Source organism: Leptonotus elevatus, chromosome 1 (assembly GCF_054856555.1).
Source record: "Leptonotus elevatus isolate MCC_2025b chromosome 1, RoL_Lele_1.0, whole genome shotgun sequence".
NCBI lineage: Eukaryota > Metazoa > Chordata > Actinopteri > Syngnathiformes > Syngnathidae > Leptonotus > Leptonotus elevatus.
This window is the reverse complement of record NC_141239.1, coordinates 24,807,807-24,826,891: the sequence shown is the minus strand read 5'-3', so window position 1 is coordinate 24,826,891 and position 19,085 is coordinate 24,807,807. Positions and strand designations below refer to the sequence as shown.

Below are 19,085 nucleotides of genomic sequence, written 5' to 3'. Positions count from 1 at the left end.
ACTACTTTTTACATGTAAATCAATGCTTGGTTCACAAAACAAAACAATGCCATCCACATATGAGCAACTGATTATTTCAATACCGTAATGCATTAAAACTATATGACGCCTTTTCTGATCCTACTATATTTCAATTTAATGCTGCAATTAAATCGCTGTAGGGTGTATTGCAGATAGTCATTACAATAACGCAAGCACATACAGACACACTTCATTTCTCTTCTTGCTGTTTTGTTCTGTTCTCCGCTCTGCACATTGGAAGGGAGCGTTCATCTTAATTCTGCAGTTCAGTGGATGACCTCCTGAGCTACTAGTGGGCTTGTAAACAATCGCAACACGTCAAGGTTTGATGATCAAGGTCACACACAACGGACTCTATAGGCATAGAAAATGCACACTGTGCCTGTATGTATGTATGTGTGTATGGAAAAGTGGACGCCGGAACATTGCTTGCTTGCCGCATGCTCACAATAATTACACAACAATTATGGAAACCTTGCTTGAGTCCTCACAAGTTATCACTTTCTTTTAAATGTAGCCTGCAATTCAATGCAATTAGATTGTTTTTATTCATGTTTAATCTACAGTTTAGTTTATAAGTAGGAAGGTGAATAATGATCTACTAACAGCGCATTAAAGGAACATATGTAAAATGTCCTTTTTTTTTTAAGTTGTCTGCCTAGCCATCAAGTAATACTTTTATTTCATTTAAGAAAATTTGTCTAGGAGCAAGCTGTTCAGTAGCCTTGCTAAATGTTATGTAACAGTGGGGCAAATTTACATAATAATTACAGTGGAACCTCGGAGTACGAACGTCTTGGAACTCGTACAAATCGGACTTGAACCCAAAAATCTGAGTAAAAAATGCCTTGGAGTTTGAACTCATTTTCGTAGTTCAAACACCCAAGCAAAGCAAGCTAAGCCGAATGTACCTTGAAAACGGGTAGCCGAGTGAAGTTGAGCAAAGCCGAGCAATGCCGAATGCTCACGTTGCTGAAATTTAGATGATGCACTGCTCATTTCCAGTCAGATTGTGAATACTCCCGGAGGTACTCCATACTCACGAGTGCATTTTGATTTTTCCACGACAATTTTCTTTGCCATGGACCCAAAGAAAGACAACAGTGCCAGTGGCAGCAAAGAAAAACAGACAGTGCTACGAACCATAGTGGAATTAGAAAGGAGATTATCGCGCCGTTGTAACTACCGTGACTGACTACTTTCGTAAATACTGGCACAAGGACCCCCCCTTAGCTGTACAACAACGTGCCTGATGTTAAACAAGGCACGCAAGGACCGCTTAGTAGGCTAACAATATGCCCAATGTAAAATACACACTCAACACTGAACTAAAGCAAGCATTAACATAGCATTTATCATCCACTGATGCCATCACACCACAACAAAAAAGGTAAGGTTTTTTTTATTGTTTAAATACTGTACAGGGTGTAAATGTAAAAAAAAAAAAAAATGAAATAAAAGGGGAATTTTCTGTTTTTGGAGCTTGGGAACGGATTCATTGCATTTACATTATTTCTTATGGGAAAAAATATTTCAGAGTTTGAACAATTCGGATTTTGAACACTTTGCAGGAACAAATGATGTTCAAACTCCGAGGTACCACTTTTATGTGTTTCTCTGCCCATGGTAGCTAAGTTAGGTGAAGATCCAGACCACTTTCAAGCGGTGGTCTGTTAAATATTATCATTCAGAAACACCCACATCCCCCACAGATGCATGTCAATGCCAAAAGGTAAGCAGAGCTGCATTGAGGATTCTTTTGGATGCCCTCATCACCCTACCCTAGCTTCTGATAAGGAGGACATACTTGATTGCTAATGTGGTGGCAGGGTATTCATGTTTGGTCATGTGTTCATGCGCCGCATGAAAACAGTGTGGTTACTAGGGGTGTGAATTGCCTAGTACCTGGCGATTTGATTCGTATCACGATTCATAGGTCACGATTCGATTCGATACCGATTAATGCCAATACGAATCTATAAATGGATTATTGCGATTTTTTAAAACTCAAATTTAGAAAATACTAATCATTAAACTTGTACATGTACACTGTAAGATTTGTATGAAAATGTATTTATCTGAAAATTCAGGTTGCAGTCGGTTTCATGTTTGAACAGCACTGAAATCAAATATTAAGGCTTAATGTTCCATTAATATAACATTCTTCCATGCTTAATGTGTGAATCCTAACCCTAAGTAAGACGTTTTGTTGAATATTCCCATAAAAAAATTATGTTTAAAAATCGATTCGGCCGCATATTGAATCGATTCGAGAATTGCGCGCTGTAATATCGCGATATATTGTCGAATCGATTTTTTCTAACACCCCTAGTGGTTACTACTGCTGTCTAAACACATTTCTGATTAACCTGTATGAAGTTAAGCTGTTCCAGTGGGCTTTACCTGACTTTTTTCAGTATTGGAGCAGAATCATCGCTGTGCTTGGGAGATTTCAAATGTGTTTTTGCAAAATACAGCTGGTCTTGCATGTTTTTCTTCGTGAGAAAACCTTGAGGCAAGTTTGCAGATAAGGCTTGCCACCCTAACCCAAACCCAGACATATGAAGAGAAGATGGAAGACTGCTGTCACATGTCAACAAGTCAATACTTGCCAGAAATTCATGCAATGTTGCAAAAAATAATTTTTTCCACTGATTTGGACTTCTGGGTATTGTTACTGTTGTGCCATCTTATCTCTATTTGATATCTGTCTTCACTGTGTTGTATGGTATAATAATAGCCTGGGAATGACCTTTTATACCTTTCTCTTGACAGATACCTTTGAACCATGAAATCCCTTTGATGCCGTCGAAGCTCTCTACGGTCAATGTAAGATGTGACTCCAAGAATGTCAGGTAAAGTCAATTAAAACGTCTGAACTTTATTTGGGGTTAATCAGAGGCACTTTAAATGGAGGCAGGTGTGTTCTGTTGGTTAGTTCTGAACGCAGCAACATCACTATCTCAGTTGTTTTTTAATTTTACTTCCTCTTTTGAAATAATTTAATTTTGCACAGATTTAGGTGTCATTCATGTTTTAAACAAGTTGTCTTATTTTAGTTGTATCATTAAACCCTGGCATTTGAATAGGGGTGTGTAGATTTTTAATATCCACACTGCGCTTTGCCTCATACAACACTGGCTTGGAAACAGGAGTTCAGAACATACAAAGTGTAACTATGCCATTACAAATATCACTTAATTTTGCCCCAAATAAACACAATTTATTCAAATGCCCATCCATAATGTGATGTTATTATTATTATATTATTGGGTTTTGTACTGTGTGAGAATCCTTACATTGTAATGGCAACTGTGTCCCACCCTCTCGTCTGACCACAGGAGCACCCAAAGACCTACCCTAAAACCTTCTAGACAACTTTCTGTTACCCTCGTGACTCATGCGTGCATGCCATACATGGCAAATAAAGTACTTTACATCACATACAGCAAAGAATATTTATACCTTTTCGTCTTCCTAGTTGGCACTCCATTCATAAATTTGACAAGCAAAAAGCACAAACCGGTTCTGTGTAAAAAGGTGTAGCCTATTATTAGCCTGTTAGCATTGCTTAGTTTTCCTTTAAATGTGGAAAAGTAAAGTGAGTATGAAAAGCTTTTGGATACATAACTTAAAAAAAAAGAATGGAACAGATGTGAATATTTGCATGGAGTCCTCATGGCTACTGATGTGTCCTCAAGGAGATTCCGTGTTTCCTCTGCCTTTTATCAGGATGGACTCTCTAGTCACGATGGGTCTTCTCTAGGTGGTCCGCCTCCACTCTGACCAGCTGAGGGTCCTGCAGCATGGCCTCCATCTCCGGGCTGTCTACGCTAACCAGCTCCCCCTCCTCCACATCCACGTGCACGCCTAGCCCGTTCTCCTCGCCCTCAGGCAGGCCCCCCGCCTCCGTCTCCTTGGTCATCGCGGCAGGGTCTCCTACTGCCACCTCCTCCACGCCCTCGCGAATCTTCTTGACGTGGAAGGTGAAGGGGGGCACGCGGTAGACGCTGGTCTTGGAGCGGGCGTAGACGGTGTGGTCGGGCGTGAGGGACTTCTTCACCTTTTCCTTGGAGCTCTTCATTTTGACCCGGCGTTCCATATTGGGAGTCATGCGGGTGCCCAATTTGCTCATCTTATTCTCAAGGCTGTGCTTGGTCTTCTCCAGGTTGTCGCGGGTTTTCTGCCTGGTCTTCTCCAGGTTTTCACGGGTCCTCTGCTTGGTCTTCTCCAGGTTCTCCTTGGTCTTCAGCTTGGTCTTCTCCATCTTCTCCTTGGAGAAAACCTTCTTGATGCTGTCCACTTGCCTCTTGGTTGAGCGCTGCAGACGCTTGGTTCGGGACTCTTCCACGATCTCCTCGATCTCCACCTCCTCGTCCGAGTTGAGGTTGGCTGGCTGGCCATCATCTTCGCCGCCCTCGGGTATCTGCTGGAGACCCTCCACCGTCCCATCCTCAGCAACTGTCTCTGCTGGCTTGGGTGTCTTTGCGGCCTTCTTTTGGTCCTGAAAAGATGGAATAGGACATAACAAATGATTGCAGAAAAACTGATTAGAATAATTAGTGTGCTAAAATGCAAAAGCTATAACTAATATTGAAATATATTATGACTGTGATGTTTGTTTAATTATCATGCTGGGTGAGGACTTGAATTGAAAGCTTCTGACTCATTCTCATGAAAGGCTCATGAAAGTGCAAAAAGCAAATGCAGAGTGCCATCCAGTGGCTGCACGTTGCATTGGGTGGCTACACAGGCATCATTACTATACCTTACCTATATTTAGAAAATTACACAAAATATATACAGTATATAAGTAAGTAAGATTGGCTGGCAACCAGTTCAGGGTGTACCCCGCCTACTGCCCAAAGCCAGCTGGGATAGGCTCCAGCACCCCTGCGACCCTTGTGAGGACAAGCGGTTAAGAAAATGGATGGATGGATAAGTAAAATAAATAAATTAATTAAGAAAGTATCTTATATACAGAAAATATGCAATATATTTATACTAGTATATATCACACCATAAATAGTATACCATACATTGCTTGAAAAGAATAAAGACAAATGTTGCAAAATTAACAGATTCAACACAATTAAGTAAATATGAAGTTAGTAATGACTAAATAATTACACATAATATAATAAAATAAAAAGTCATTAAAATGTAAACATTGATAAATAAATATAATCAAGTGAATGAATTCACCTGTTAATGAGATGCATAGTGGATCTCTGCACAGACAAAAGCTATTTTTAATGTATTACTCATTTCAGTAAAGTCTAAAAAGAAAGAAAGCAATTGTTTGACTCGCCAAAGTCAAGACAGCAGAGAGATGAAAGAAAAGGCCCGTGTCAAACAAAGACATATGATCCGGTCATAAAAATGGACATTCCCTCCCTGTGGAGTGGAGTGGACTGGGTCGTGGTGGTGCAATTCTGTCTGTGCGGGTTTATTCTGGGCTGGCCTTTTCCTCTCCCTGGATTCCAACTGACATTCGCTGGCCACTTTCCAAGCCGGTGCTCAACCCTATACATGGACACCGCCGCCACCCTGCCCCCCTGCCTGCTGCATGGCAACAGGTAAACACGAGGCCCTGTCGCCATGACAACCAGCTCCACACCTCGCCTGGTGCAGCTGCTGTAGTTTAGAAGGGCAAACAGCTGACGCCATGACGACGCTACGCCAGGATGAAAGACTAAACATGTTAATTAAACAAAATGGACGGCTGCTGGCTCTTTGCACACGTGCGCTGAAGAGAGTGATGTCATTGTGTGGAAGTTTAAGATAAACCAATAAAATCAATTCAGTCAAGTTAAACTGCCCATTTGACAATTGATATATTTTTAATTTCATAAGTACATGTAGTTTTAAAAGTGAAGCGTGGAGAGTCTCTGTTATTGAAATGAATGGGGTTGGCCTTGCCAACAGCCTGTCAAATATATTATTATTATATTATAATATTAACCTCTTAGTAATATTATAATATCACAGTGGCCAGGACAACAGTGAACAAATATTTGTAGTTGGGCAAAAAAACAAGGCTCAAAATAAGCAGTTTCTCATCGCAGTTCACGAGGCAAAATCAGCATTTTACACCTGATCAAAACACATGAAATAGCAAAACTGAGAATCAACCAACAAGACAATCCCTAGTTAGCAACAATCTTCTGGCTTCGGCTGGCTACTCAAGCATGTTGCAGAGTTGCTCCTCTTAGGCTACTATATGCCAAATGCAGCAGCACAGCACATAGCGTGGTGAAATAAAAACAATGTAGGACAATATCTTTGCAGTTGGTGGGGAGCGGGGGCCAGTGGGGTGCCTGGTGGGCCTGCCGTGCCCCGTTCTGCTGCGTTGGGCTGGGGGCGCGGGCCGTGTTGGAGTGGGGGGGGGGGGGGGGGTGGTTCGATCCGGGCTCCTGGGTTTGCTCTCCGGCTGGTGGCCCCCGCAGGGCCCGGGGGGTTGTGCTTGCCGGGGTCGAAGGCTCCCCTCTTAGATGGAGGTTTTTCATGCATGCCAGATCCACCACACCAGCATCTACCGAAATTCAAACACAATCTCCTTCTTCCTCTGTTCGCTGAATCGGTGGAGGCTGATGTCTGTGGATCTCACTCTGCTTCATCTATCCTTCCTTCCTTTCCAAAATCTTTCCTTTGGTCTCTTGAGGTCTCTCTAGTTTATTGGAATTTATATGCTTCTGGGGTTGGTGAAAGATTCTGGTTTGTAACCCTGTGCTGGATTTGACCTTTCTCTCTTTTCTTTGATCACTCCTCGGGTCTCCTGACAATTTCACGACTCGGGAATCGGGATTCTGAAGTATTCAGTTTAGGTGAACGGTATGGGATTTTTAATAGGTTTCAGTTGAATTAATGAGCACAAACTCACAGGCACGCACATATGCACACACCCACACACGCACACGCGTGTGTGAAAAGAAGAAAAAAAAGGATTCCTGTAATAGAAATCCTCGATGTCTGGCTAAAACTGTTGACATCTTAACACCTTAGCCTTCATAGCAGAATACAAGAGTAAAAAAAAAGAAGTCAAAACGATAAAGGCTGTGCAAATGCATTTAAGTTTTATGTAAAAAGTTAATTACTGTATTAAAAGAATGGTATCCTCCCTCAGTGTCAGGGAAAGAGACAAAGGAAAAGGAACAACACATTCAAAGATAACATCAGAATGGTGTGACGTCATTTATTGCTTTTATAACTGCAAATAAAAGCCAAAGAAAAAGAAACGTGTGCACACACACACATACAGAGTTAATTCATTGATAATGAGGCATATACCTCAACAGCAAATCATACTGTCACGCAAGAGGGCACATAACACACGCCTTTACATGATTTTGCAACAAACAAGTTTCAATATGATCTCATTTCAAGAATCACATTCTGTTTGCATGGAAACCTATAGAAATAGGGAAATAATGAGTCAAATGGTGCTTACCGGCAATGGAAAAATATACACTTTAAATGTTGACCATGCTACTTACAAAATGACTAATGGTTTGACACTGAGGGAAAGTCTATAATTCTATATGAACTTTTCTGCCACTTTTGGCTTGCATTAATTTAAAACTGAAGCTATTCTGCACTTATATACCGCCTAAGTAGGTAGGCCTACAACATGAGTTGTCAGCATCTTTGCCAAGTAATGAACTCCATCTGAAAGGCTATTTACATTCAACTTTTCCCATAGTTTAATTGTGTTTGGGTTCCAATTATCAATAAACAACACAAAGATGTATTTTTTTTGTGGGATGGCGGGTTGCATGTTTTACTCCTTAGTTAAAATGTTAAAAATAAAATTTTCTGTTTGTGTGTAAAGTGAGGGTTGAAAATGGCTGTAAGTGAAGGGGGGTTACATTGCTTAAGTTTTCTGTAGTGAATCATACCCAATGGAAAATGTAGCCAAATGTGTGTGTTTGTGTGTTGCACTGACTCAACATCAACAGCTATAGGTGAGTGGTTTTATCGGAGTGGATTTTATGTAAAGGTAGCAAAATGTCAGATAATGACATGAATGGAAAAGTAATAAGTCACGGCAATAAAGTCATGTCTTCAGCATGTTCTCACAAACAAACTCGAGGTAGAGACTGACCACAACAACAGAGGTAACATTCCTCTGGCTAAAGCAGCAAGTATCTATCATTTACTAACCAGTCTACAGCGGCTATGCTTCTAATATATGTTATATCTACAGTATCCACATACATACTGAGCCTATATTGTATGGGATCAATTACCTACCTATCAATTAGTGATGCACCGAATATTCGGCCACTGAAAATTTTCGGCTGAAAATGGCAAAAATTTGCATTTTCGGCATTCAGACGAAATAAAATTCAAGCCGATAGAATATGGTCGAAAGATGATGTTGTGGTGACGCAAGCGAAAAAAACAACAACAACTCTGCTGCAAGCAAGTGTCTGTTTGAATTAAACACCACACACGGGAGTGAGTGTCCGCCTTGCTGCTCGCTAGCATTTGTGAGTACCGGCAGCTTCATTGTGCACACCGGAGAAGGAGAGGGTCGCTTGGTAAACTATGTCAAAAAAGAGAGCGCTGTCGAGTACTGCGCTACAGGTGAGCCACTCTTTCTCCTGCAGCGCCTTCTTTTTTTTCTTTGATGAGAGCCCCTCGAGCGCTTCCACTTTTTCACTTGCATTCTGGTGGCCATGCTAAATACTTTAGCTAATGTTAGCGCTATTGTAAGTAAACACTTACCACTATCTCCGGGTGACTACAGATCTGTACAGGACGCCGTGTGTGACTTTGCAGTCCGTTCCAAAAGCCGATTGGCTGGTGCCAAGAAATGTATTGAATTTTTAAACGTTGGTGAATATGTGAATGTGACGATTTTAAGTGCGGCCCACCGTGTCCCGCTCCAAATAGCCTACAATTGCGTCATTCGCACCGCACGCATCCGTGCCCGCCGGTGCGAAGTACTGTACATTGACTATAAAGTGCAATTGCACTGCCAGAAAATGCTCAGTTGCTCACCCCGAGTTTGATGTTTAATGTACCATTCGCCAACATGTCTCCGTCTGTGGTGTGGACGCATTTCAATTTATATTGTGTTTTGTTAAAATGCCTGTACTAAGTAGGCCTAAATATTTTATAATCATATTATAATTTTAATTATAACAAATGCAATGATAATAAAAAATTGGCATAGTTTCTTTTCTGCGTTTTGGTTTGCGGTTTGCGGCCAATCATTTCTAATTTTCGGTATTCGGTTTCAGCCCAAAATTTTCATTTCGGTGCATCCCTACTATCAATAGTGCCATACGCCCACATACGCAAAGTCCCTTACCATCTACCAAACCTATACTGATCTAATACCTACCGTACCTACCAACCTACCTACCTACTTATGGGCATGTGATTGTGTCATTTCACTCACCATGGAGCTGGTTACATTACAGTGTGTGCATCAACCTGCATCAGTCCTGAATATTTCCGCTTTAATTTCATATATACACAGTGGCATCAAATAATAATTAGATCATATTTAACATTAAAATTAATAATAAAAATTATCCCAACATTTTTAGCGGGCGCATATGTGTCACTTCAGCATGCCCACTCTCAAAGGTCACCGCTCGCTACTGCTATCTAGCTAGTTAGCTATCTACTTACCAACCAACCCCGTTTTGTCATCATGTGATCTTTTCCAAATAGTAAACGTGATCATCAACATACACTACATGTATCATCATGGCAACAACAACATGATTTTTTATTGTGTGTGCGCGCGTGTGTGTGATTATTAAAAGTGAGAAAAAAAATAGTGCAGTGCTTACTGATGCAATTAAAAACATATATATATATATATATATATATATATATATATATATATATATATATATATATATATATATATATATATATATATAAAAGTTGGTACTATAGAGTCACATATCTACTCACTGGTTACTACATATAGCCTAATGTACATAAATGTGATCTAATGAGATGCCTTACAAAAAAGTGTTTTCAAAAGATCCATTTTGATTGACCCTGTCAGAGAGGTATAAGTGAAGTTTATTTTGTGTTTGTACAATTTTGTGCTCATGTAGCTAATTTTAGAGGGTAAATTATTAGAAAGCCTTACATGCTTCCATCTTGTGACCATACAGTGTTATTACATTGACAGCTTCCCCCAATATAGATTAAGTAGTATATAGCATGCCATGACCCATATACAAGTATAACGTGATTCTGACTGTATTTCCTGCCTATATTTGGCAAGTATACAATTAATATTGCTAATAATGTTTACTGCTGTATTAATGTACATGAGCATTCCTGACCAGGCTCCACCATCACACACAGTCCTCGCACAGAAGCCATTCCTTTTCAGGCAGTGCGACGCGAGGCCTCCGTGGTGGGACCAGCTGTCGGATCACGTCTGCCCCTCGCAGCTGTGCACTCTATTACCACAATGAGTGATACAGGCCTGCAGGCAGTGGGCTGCGTGAGAGCGTTGAAGGTCTGTGTGATCTGCCTGGACCCTGCAGGTCGCTGAAGAGTGCCACAAGGCTAAAATAAGCCCCCCTCTGTGTGCCTGGGTGTGTAAATGTGAAGCCCACCCACTTCTCCTCACGTTTTAGACACACCAGAAACTTTTGAACAAATGCAAGTTTCACTTTTGTTTTTGTGACAACTCTGCTGTGAGTAATGGAAATCCCACAAGCACCAAACAGAGGCCTCACTATTCCACGTAACTACCGCGGTGATGTTATACGACATCCTCACCTTCCACAACAGGGGGAGTTCCGTGTGTTGGTAAGGGAAGCCCTTTTACATTTTGTGAGGTGGAAAATGTAAAAGGGCCCTTCCCTTCACAAACTAGCGAGAACTGGCGGCTTCAGTCAGTGTTTGGAACTTATGATGAGGCAACGGGCTCCTTCGCACTTGGGCGATGTCATTCATATTGACATAGACACACATCTGACGTAGTATGAAGCATTTGCTCTACCTCAAGAGTTTCCACAGGTGGGTAACTGGGAACAAACCCCCATTCTGCACAACATTATCTAAGATTAAACTTAAAGGGGCCGTGTGTAAAAACATTTTTATTTTTCAATATTCATTCACTGTAAAAATCCACTATTAAGGGGGGCGCTCGTGAGCAGCAAAATGTCCATTTTGATCTCTGCATGAAACTGCTTTTTTTTTTTTTTATTCCAGCCTCTGAAAGGACTCTAAACTGTCAGAAGTTGAGTGATGTATTGTTTTAGATATTATACCTGCAACCACGCCCCCTTCTGTTTTCTTAAATTTTATTTTGTATATTTGCGTTTCGTACTTTAACGTCGAGCAACTTTCTCGAAACCAACGGCAGGGAAGCCTGGGGACTCTCCTGAGGTGGGCTTTTCCAAGGACTACCCCGATCTGGCCGTTGCTACGATAATGGAGGCCATTAAAGCCTCAGAAAAATCTGTCTTGGCCAAGATAGGAGACGCGGTGGCTGCGCTCTCAACAGACCTACACACTAAGATAGAAAGCTTCTCCAAAGAGCAGCATGGAGAAATAGCTTAAGTTAGTGCTGAGCTACACGAAACCTTGGACAGTGCTAACCACGAGCTATAGCTATAGCTACATGCTACACTTGCAACCGAGGGACTCAGGCAGCTGAGAAGTTGCTCACCTCACGATAACATGTCAGTTCGTGCTGCAGTGCTACATATGTGACTTTCGGTGTGCTTTTCCTTCCTTTTTTTCTTTTTTCGCTGATAATCGAGGAAGTGGGCTTTAACGGTCAGTGTGTTATTGTTTCCTCAGATGGATCTACAGAATGTGTACTAATTGGTTCACTGATAGTTAATATGTGCACAACCTGCCTTTTATCTTACTTCAATTAGACTTCTTTTTTTTTTTACCTGTGGTTTAAAAAAAACACTATTAATTCTAATAATATGAAAAAAATTTATTCTATCCCATCAATATATATTTTTTATATAAATTCTACACACTGTCACTTTAAGAAAAAAAGGAGTTTACAGCATAATGTGATCAACTGATCATATTATTTTTATGGCCTAAATTGTACACATTTAGTCAGTTCTTTAAAAACAATAAAGTCCCTAGTGTGACCCAAGACTTCTGCACAGTACTCTACACTTTCATAGATGCCGCCTTTTTGCCCGAATTTCATCATTGCGATTCACACAGTCTTTACTAAAAAGGAGGGGAAACCCGAACCCTAAACCCTAGCCCAACCCTGGTCATCGGGGCCCCATATCCAGTCGGTTTTCCATGTCTCCCTATTGCCAATGCAGCTGATTCCAATGACAGCTCATCAGCAAGCTCTGGAGTAAGTCTGATAACAATCCTCACCTGCGTTTGAATCGGGAGACATGGAAAACAGGCTGGACCAGGGTTGAGAAACACTGAGCTAGGTTGTACAGACAATGGGTGGAAAATATTCACATAGTTGCTCCCGTTAATTAGAAATCTAAATAATCAACAACTGGCAAATCAAGTTGTGTAAATGAGAAATGACTGGCCATGTGAGCTGACATGGAACAATGAAATGTGAAGCCTGTCAGACAGCTTTCCACTCGCACGGAAGCAAGGTGCACTGAATTTCGGGATGATGGGTCCGAAGACAGATGGAATGAAGACAGCGACAAAGTGTGGGAGCGGCATAGCAAAGAAGACAATGAAAAGGTTCTGGGTTAAAGGTCCGTGCCGCACGGGAGAAAATCTCAGACGAAGGAAGGGGAAGGGGAGATGCCAGTGAGATGAATCATGGCGCTAAATTGGTGCTGGGTTTGTGTATAAGCGCCGCTGTTGTCTGGCCTGAAGGGGTGTGTGCTAAGTGCAGCATAAAGAAACAATTGCAACAAGTGGAACTGACTGATGTGCTCAAATGTAGAGCTGAGCGATACCCGAGAGGATGATGAGTTTGGCTAAAAGACAAGCAGACGGTAAGTGAGACACACTGCGTCTCGAGGGTGGCCCGTATGGCGGTATTAGCCCCAACACACCCAGATTCCAGTCGCACGCTCCCAATAGACACAAGACCTCATTGACTGGATTTAGCCACACAATTCAAATTGATGCTGCACAAAGTCACAAAGCTATAAATAAAGCACAGATGTCCTCTTAAAACAAACTTCAAGCAAATTTTTGGTATTGTTACACAATCGCACATGTATAAATGACTTCTGAGTCTGACTGAATTGGATGAAGGACAGTTTTTGAGTGGCCAACTCATTCCCTGTTTGCCTACCCGCCTTTCGTGGGCCACAAGTCCTATGCGATGTGCCTTATGGTGTTTATAGGAGAACCTAAAGCCTAGCATGTCAAATCCATAGAGGATGAAGAATATTTTAGAAAAGCAGGAGACTGATGATGAATGTGGTGGACTTGATTGTTCAAAACACTATTTTCTTTGTAGAGGAAACTCAAAAATGGTGACAATGAGGGTGCCTGGCAGGCCAGTGATGGCAGTCATTGGTTCCCAAACTACAACAGTGAAGGTGTGAAGCCAGAATGTTGGAACAGAGTTAAGCGTGGGTGGGGCCTTTTCAATATAATCAAGATTGTCACAATGCAGGTACAACCTTGAACATTCAGGCCGGTTAATTAAAAATGACTTACTGACAATATGATTATTATTTATCTCAGCCAAGTGCGGACACACAAAGCCATGAGGTATTTTATTGGCTGGATTAATTGTTCCAACGCCAATTTCCATTACCAAGTAAGAAACCGACAAATGTTGTTGGAATGGAAACCTCAACAAACTCTTAGAAGAATTTATTGACACTTTTGTGTGGCAGCGATCAACTGGCGACAAGAATGGCCTTGTTGTGTGATCTTGTATTTCATGACTGTTAGGCCTTGGCTCTGAACAGAGTGTATTTGGTCCCACTCTAAACAGTAAAATATACACTTGGAAGAGAGTAAAATGTCCAGAGTAAATTTTAGTCAAAGTATTTTTAGTGTGAATCTGCCTATCCCATGAATTAAAGATTTTTCACTCAGAAATTCTAAGTAAATTTTGCAAGGAGAGATTTAGACTAAATTTTACTAGTTTATTTAAAAACAAAACAAAAAATGTTACACAAGGGTTGAGAAACAAACTCACGACCTTTAGCTTGGGAGACCGCCACTCTACCACCTGAGCTATGCCACTCCTACTGTTTGCTTATATCCAAAAGGAGTTAACAAAGATTCCATCTTAAATATACTAACAATATAATAACACGTAGTAGGAGTTGCATGGCTCAGGGAGTAGATTGGCTGCCTCCCAACCTGAAGTTTGGGTTTGTTCCTCAACCATTGAGTGACTTTTTTTTAACTCTCTTCCAAGTGTAGATTTTACTCTGTTTAGAGTGGGGCCAAATAAACTATGTGTAGAGTAAAATTAACTCTACACATACTCTAGAAGTGTTGATCCAAATATTTACACAAATTGTGTTGCATTAGCATAGGCTGATGGATGGATACTTATGTACAAATTCAAGTAACGTGGTCGCTGTAGTAAGGGAAGTTCAAAACAAAGGATCCCTTTGCATGTGTTTTACCTCATGGCACCCCACTGTTGCTATCTAACGTATCTATTCTCAGTGCATGGATACGGAGTTGAAGTTAGATTAAAATTCGACACCCATAGTTAACGCTGCATTAGCAAGCCAGGCTACAAGGTCCTTTAGGGAAAACAAAGCTAATGCCGGTAAGCGACGACCACACACAATGATGAGAGGCCTTTAAACAAGAATGCATATATGTTCCAGTGACATTCATGCTGCCGTAATCTCCGCGTGCCTCGCCCTTATCTCATCCTTAACCTGATTCGGAGTCTAAACTTGTCTCAGTGTAACACATTAACACACACAAAGAGGAAAGTGGTAAAACTTGTCTCCAATGGAGGCTAATGTAGAGTTGCCACTGCGCCAATATCTTGCCAGGCCATCAAATTAAAAACAACGCAGCTCATCCCTGCTGGCAAAAAATAGAACAGAGTGGGAGGGCGAAAAAATAGCGGCAGGTGGCAGCGTGATAGCTGCTAGCTTGCAACAGCTGCTCAGAAAATGGGATCGGGTGGAAACAATGATAACAGCATTAGTGTTGATTAATAAAAATGCTTGCGAGCTGCTCCAAATAACTGCAAGACAAACATGAATAAAGTCTCTCACAGGAATTTACTACTATTTTGAACGAAAAGCGCTGTGTAATTATCAATGAAACTATATTTTTTTGATGAACGTCTTGAATCGTATGGAAAAATGTACGCTTTCATGCCACAATGTGTAGTGACTTGTGAAAGCAGTCACCATTTTTCTGGAGCGCTTAACCAAGAGGATTAACACGTGGGTTGACTTATGAACCCCTTTTTAACATAATAACTGATCTTTAAAATGTGAGCGACACCACACATGCATGACAGGACACATTTCACATGCTTGTGGTTACTGCTCTTTCAGCGTGTTATGTTTCAGGTCAGTCGGGTCAAAGTCGATTGATTGATGACATCACTGATATTTTTTCAAAATGATACGGCTATCCTCTGCCATTTTTGCACTACTGACTGGTTTCACGTAAAGACATATTTCGACGGACGGGCATCGAAGCCAATGGAAATGAATAAATGAAACTGCAACTCGCAACTGATTACACTGAATTGTAATGAGTGGGTGTCGGCGCATTTTTTTTTCTGCAAAAAGCCGCCCAATCTCAGCTTGTGTTCCATATTATGGCCCTATCTAGTGTTGACCACCACACACACAAAAAATTGCCATAGTGAGTATTGAATATGTTTGACATGTACGACCGTCGGCCTGACCGTTTTCTGAGCAGATCGAAGAGGAAAAATAACCCCACAACACAAGATAATCAGTAAGGTCAATCATTTAAAAACATCCTACAATCGGGTCCTTTTTGACTTTGATTGGAAAGAAGTAAAATGCTCAAGTTTGACTGACCTGCAGTGAATTTAAAATGGCTTGCAAGTAGTACAGTTAAAAATGTACGGCTTCCTATTGCTGCTAAATTCTTGCGAAAACACGCTGACTATGCAGACGATCGTCAAGCATGATAGCCACCTGCTTGATGTAATTTATTCAGTCCTAATGCCCGCGGTTGAATTTCTGACAGATACCGATAGTGAAGCCAACCCGTCCCTGCAGCAAAATTCCTAGGCGGGGGGGAAACCGTTCGGCATCCTGAAATGGATCACGCCAAACACACGCATGCGGGAGTAATCTCATCAAGTGCATTAAGCAAATCAGTGCTGCTAAATACTAAACCTCAGTCGGGCCGGATGTGAGAACATGTTCTGCTAAAAACGGTGCATGAAGGAGCGAGTGTCAAGTTCCCAACGGTAGCTTTATCACTTCATCACGCGCCAACCTCTCGCATGTTAACTCATATTGTGGCCTTTATTTTATGACTTTTGTTTCCAAAATAATGTAGCTGCCGACTGGTACAAATAACCCAGAGTGCTCCAGGTGACCTTTGGAATACTAGTAAGTACATCTTCATCTTGTGCCATGACGGCTTGCCAACTATGCTCAGGGGTGGGGCTCTAGTTCTATCTCGAGCCTGCCTCTTCACCCTCTCTCCAAGGCCAGCATTTGGGAGGCTAATCATTTTATTTACACCTACGTATTAATAGCGTCTAGCTGGCTAATCATGATGGAAGTCCTGTGGAATGGGAGTGGCCGAATGCAGCTTTCACACGACACTAAACAACATTGAATTCAGATCATGTTGGGAAACATTATGTGGAGAATATCCAGCAAATTAATTTACATTCTTTTATATTTAATACAGAGTAGTCTTTTAAGTGCAAATTCCTCCCGTGACGGAATGTTTCTCAAAGCACTCTATATATTTGGCTCACGGGTTCCCTACTCCCATCTTTGCCCCTGCTCACCTGATAGATGAGGACTTTGAAGTTGCGCCTCTTGAGCAGCTCGCTCTCGTTGCTCTCCAGCTTCTTAATCTGGCCTGCCTGCTTCTCCAGGTTGTTGCGCACCGTCTTGACGTTGACGCTGACTTTGCGGACCTTGTCCAGCATCTTGGTGACGGTGGTGGACGTGCCCAGGTGGCTCTTGGACAGCTTGGAAAGCTCCCCCTGGATGGTGGACACCGACTTCTCCATGGCCTCCTGCCGCACTTCCAGCCCCGTCTGGGTCTGCTGGATCTGGTCCACCACGCCGATGATCTTGTCGAGCAGGGCCAGGACCATGACGCCGTTCATCTGGGCTTCGCTCTTCTCATACTCAGCGAGGTTGCCGCCGTCCATCGCCGGCTCCGCGGCGGCGCCTACCAGGGCAACGTCGTCATCATCGCAGGGCACCTCTGCCAGAGCTGCGTGCTCTTTCTGGACCCCTGTATCCGCCATGGCTGTCAGCTCCAAAAACAAACGGCTTGCACTCCCACTGCGGATAAAAATACACCCTTTGGAAAAGAACCACCAGGATCCCCTTTACTCCCTCTAAACTTTGCTTCTCTTTCTACTCACTAAACCCTCTGTGCCCGTGCCTCTGGGATGCCAGCCAGTCAAGGGGAGTTGGGCCTCTCACTTCTCAGGCATGTGTGGCTCCACTCAAATGCTGCCGTTCCATGTGAAACCACCCAGTCAGAATTTTCCTGACCCACCTACCCAGGCCCCTGCTGGTGAGACTCCGCCTTCTCAGTCGCTTTGGGCGCATGGGCGGCTTGGTCCCAAACTGTGGTGACATGATACAGTACGGGAAGTCAAGAGGCAATAGGCAGCCTCACAAACAACTTGTGCACATATTGACAGTAGTGTTAAAGGGACAGCAACGTGGGAAAAAAATCTACTTTTTGGAGCTTTTAGCCATGTAAAAATGCTAATTCCTCATCAAAAACATCACCAAAGTGTTGTTTTCCTCCATTCGCCCCTCTATGAGAAATTTTAGGGTTAGGGTTAGGGTTAGGGTTAGGGTTAGGGTTAGGGTTAGGGTTAGGGTTAGGGTTAGGGTTCTGGCTGACACATGTGTAAACTACAAGTACAACTTTTTGCTCTGTTGAACCTAACTGAATAAATGGTGTAGTGCTTAGCGCGCTTACCCTGTAAGCAGCAGAACTTTGGTTCGCGACCCACTTAGGGACTTTTTTTTTCTTTCTTTCTTCCCTCTTCTTCCCTCCTCCTCCACTACGATTTCTTTGTTTCAAATTGAAGAATTGAACATCCATCCAATTTCCACATCTAAAGAAGATGGGGTTGTACTGCAATGGCTGGCCGGTCTTGTGTGGCCACACAGCGCTCCTTGGCAGCAGCTGGCTCCGACGAGAGGGGCGCGGCAACAACACGGGGCGCGGCAACAACACGGGGAGAGGCGGGGTTTTACTGTACCAGGCGTTTTACTTCCGCATTAGAAAAATAGCCAGCAAAATACCTAATATTTCATAAAAAATGTAATCGCCATGGTGTCAAAGGTAAGATGTAATCATAATATGCCTATAGTTAACTGTGGAAGGTCTTAAAATTCCGTAATGTAATCCGCCATTTTTAAATTTAGTCTCAATATTAATCACAATTGTTAGTTTTTAACCATAGTTAGTCAACCTCATGCCATTTTTATTTAGTCCATTTTTAGTCGACTATAAATTTAGCATTTTAGTCTTATTTTAGTCCAAGAAAACATCATTGTATTCATCTAGTTTTAGTCAACAAAAAGGGTCAACATTTTATTCTAGTTATAGTCAGGACAATAATTTTACCCATGTGTGAGGAGATAGTATAAAATGTTCAAGGTTATATGTTTAATTTTTTTTTTTTGATGTGTCGTGACACAGTTACAAAATTTAATTGTTAGTGAGACAGACAAGAATATATTGTTGGAATGTGGAAAAAATGTGGAAGATAAAGTTTAAATCCAAGGAAAAGGGGGATGTCGTGCATTGAGTGGATGTTATGTTGGCACGTGATAAAGTATTAACATCTCCCCTCCCCCTTCCTCCCCCTTGCTGCCTCTCCCTCCTCGCCTCTCCCCGCCCGTCCTCCGCCTCCCTGTCCCCTCTCCCTCGTCACCCTTCCTCCTCCTCTCCCCCTCTCCTTGCGTCCCTGCCGC

At 42.1% G+C, this 19,085-nt stretch overlaps 1 protein-coding gene across 1 annotated transcript; it reads right to left on the bottom strand.

The window, feature by feature from the left end:
- Positions 1–3,465: 3,465 nt before the first annotated feature.
- On the bottom strand, positions 3,466–18,199 carry cavin1a (caveolae associated protein 1a). The gene is made up of 4 exons (XM_086098815.1): positions 18,082–18,199; positions 17,510–17,717; positions 16,919–17,426; positions 3,466–4,525 (listed from the first exon to the last, which is right to left on the bottom strand). Exons 3-4 carry the CDS (start codon positions 17,387–17,389, stop codon positions 3,764–3,766), a joined length of 1,233 nt encoding a protein of 410 aa, XP_085954941.1. The 5' UTR covers positions 17,390–17,426; positions 17,510–17,717; positions 18,082–18,199; the 3' UTR covers positions 3,466–3,763.
- Between the last annotated feature and the right edge of the window lie 886 nt (positions 18,200–19,085).

What these genes read in the sequence shown, in the direction of transcription:
- cavin1a (XM_086098815.1), bottom strand. Translation starts at nt 17,389, where the DNA reads ATGGCGGATACAGGGGTCCAGAAAGAGCACGCAGCTCTGGCAGAGGTG. An exon ending in TCAAAGTCCTCATCTATCAG is followed by an intron (nt 4,526 to 16,918) that starts GTGAGCAGGGGC and finishes CCATCTTTTCAG; the next exon opens with GACCAAAAGAAGGCCGCAAA.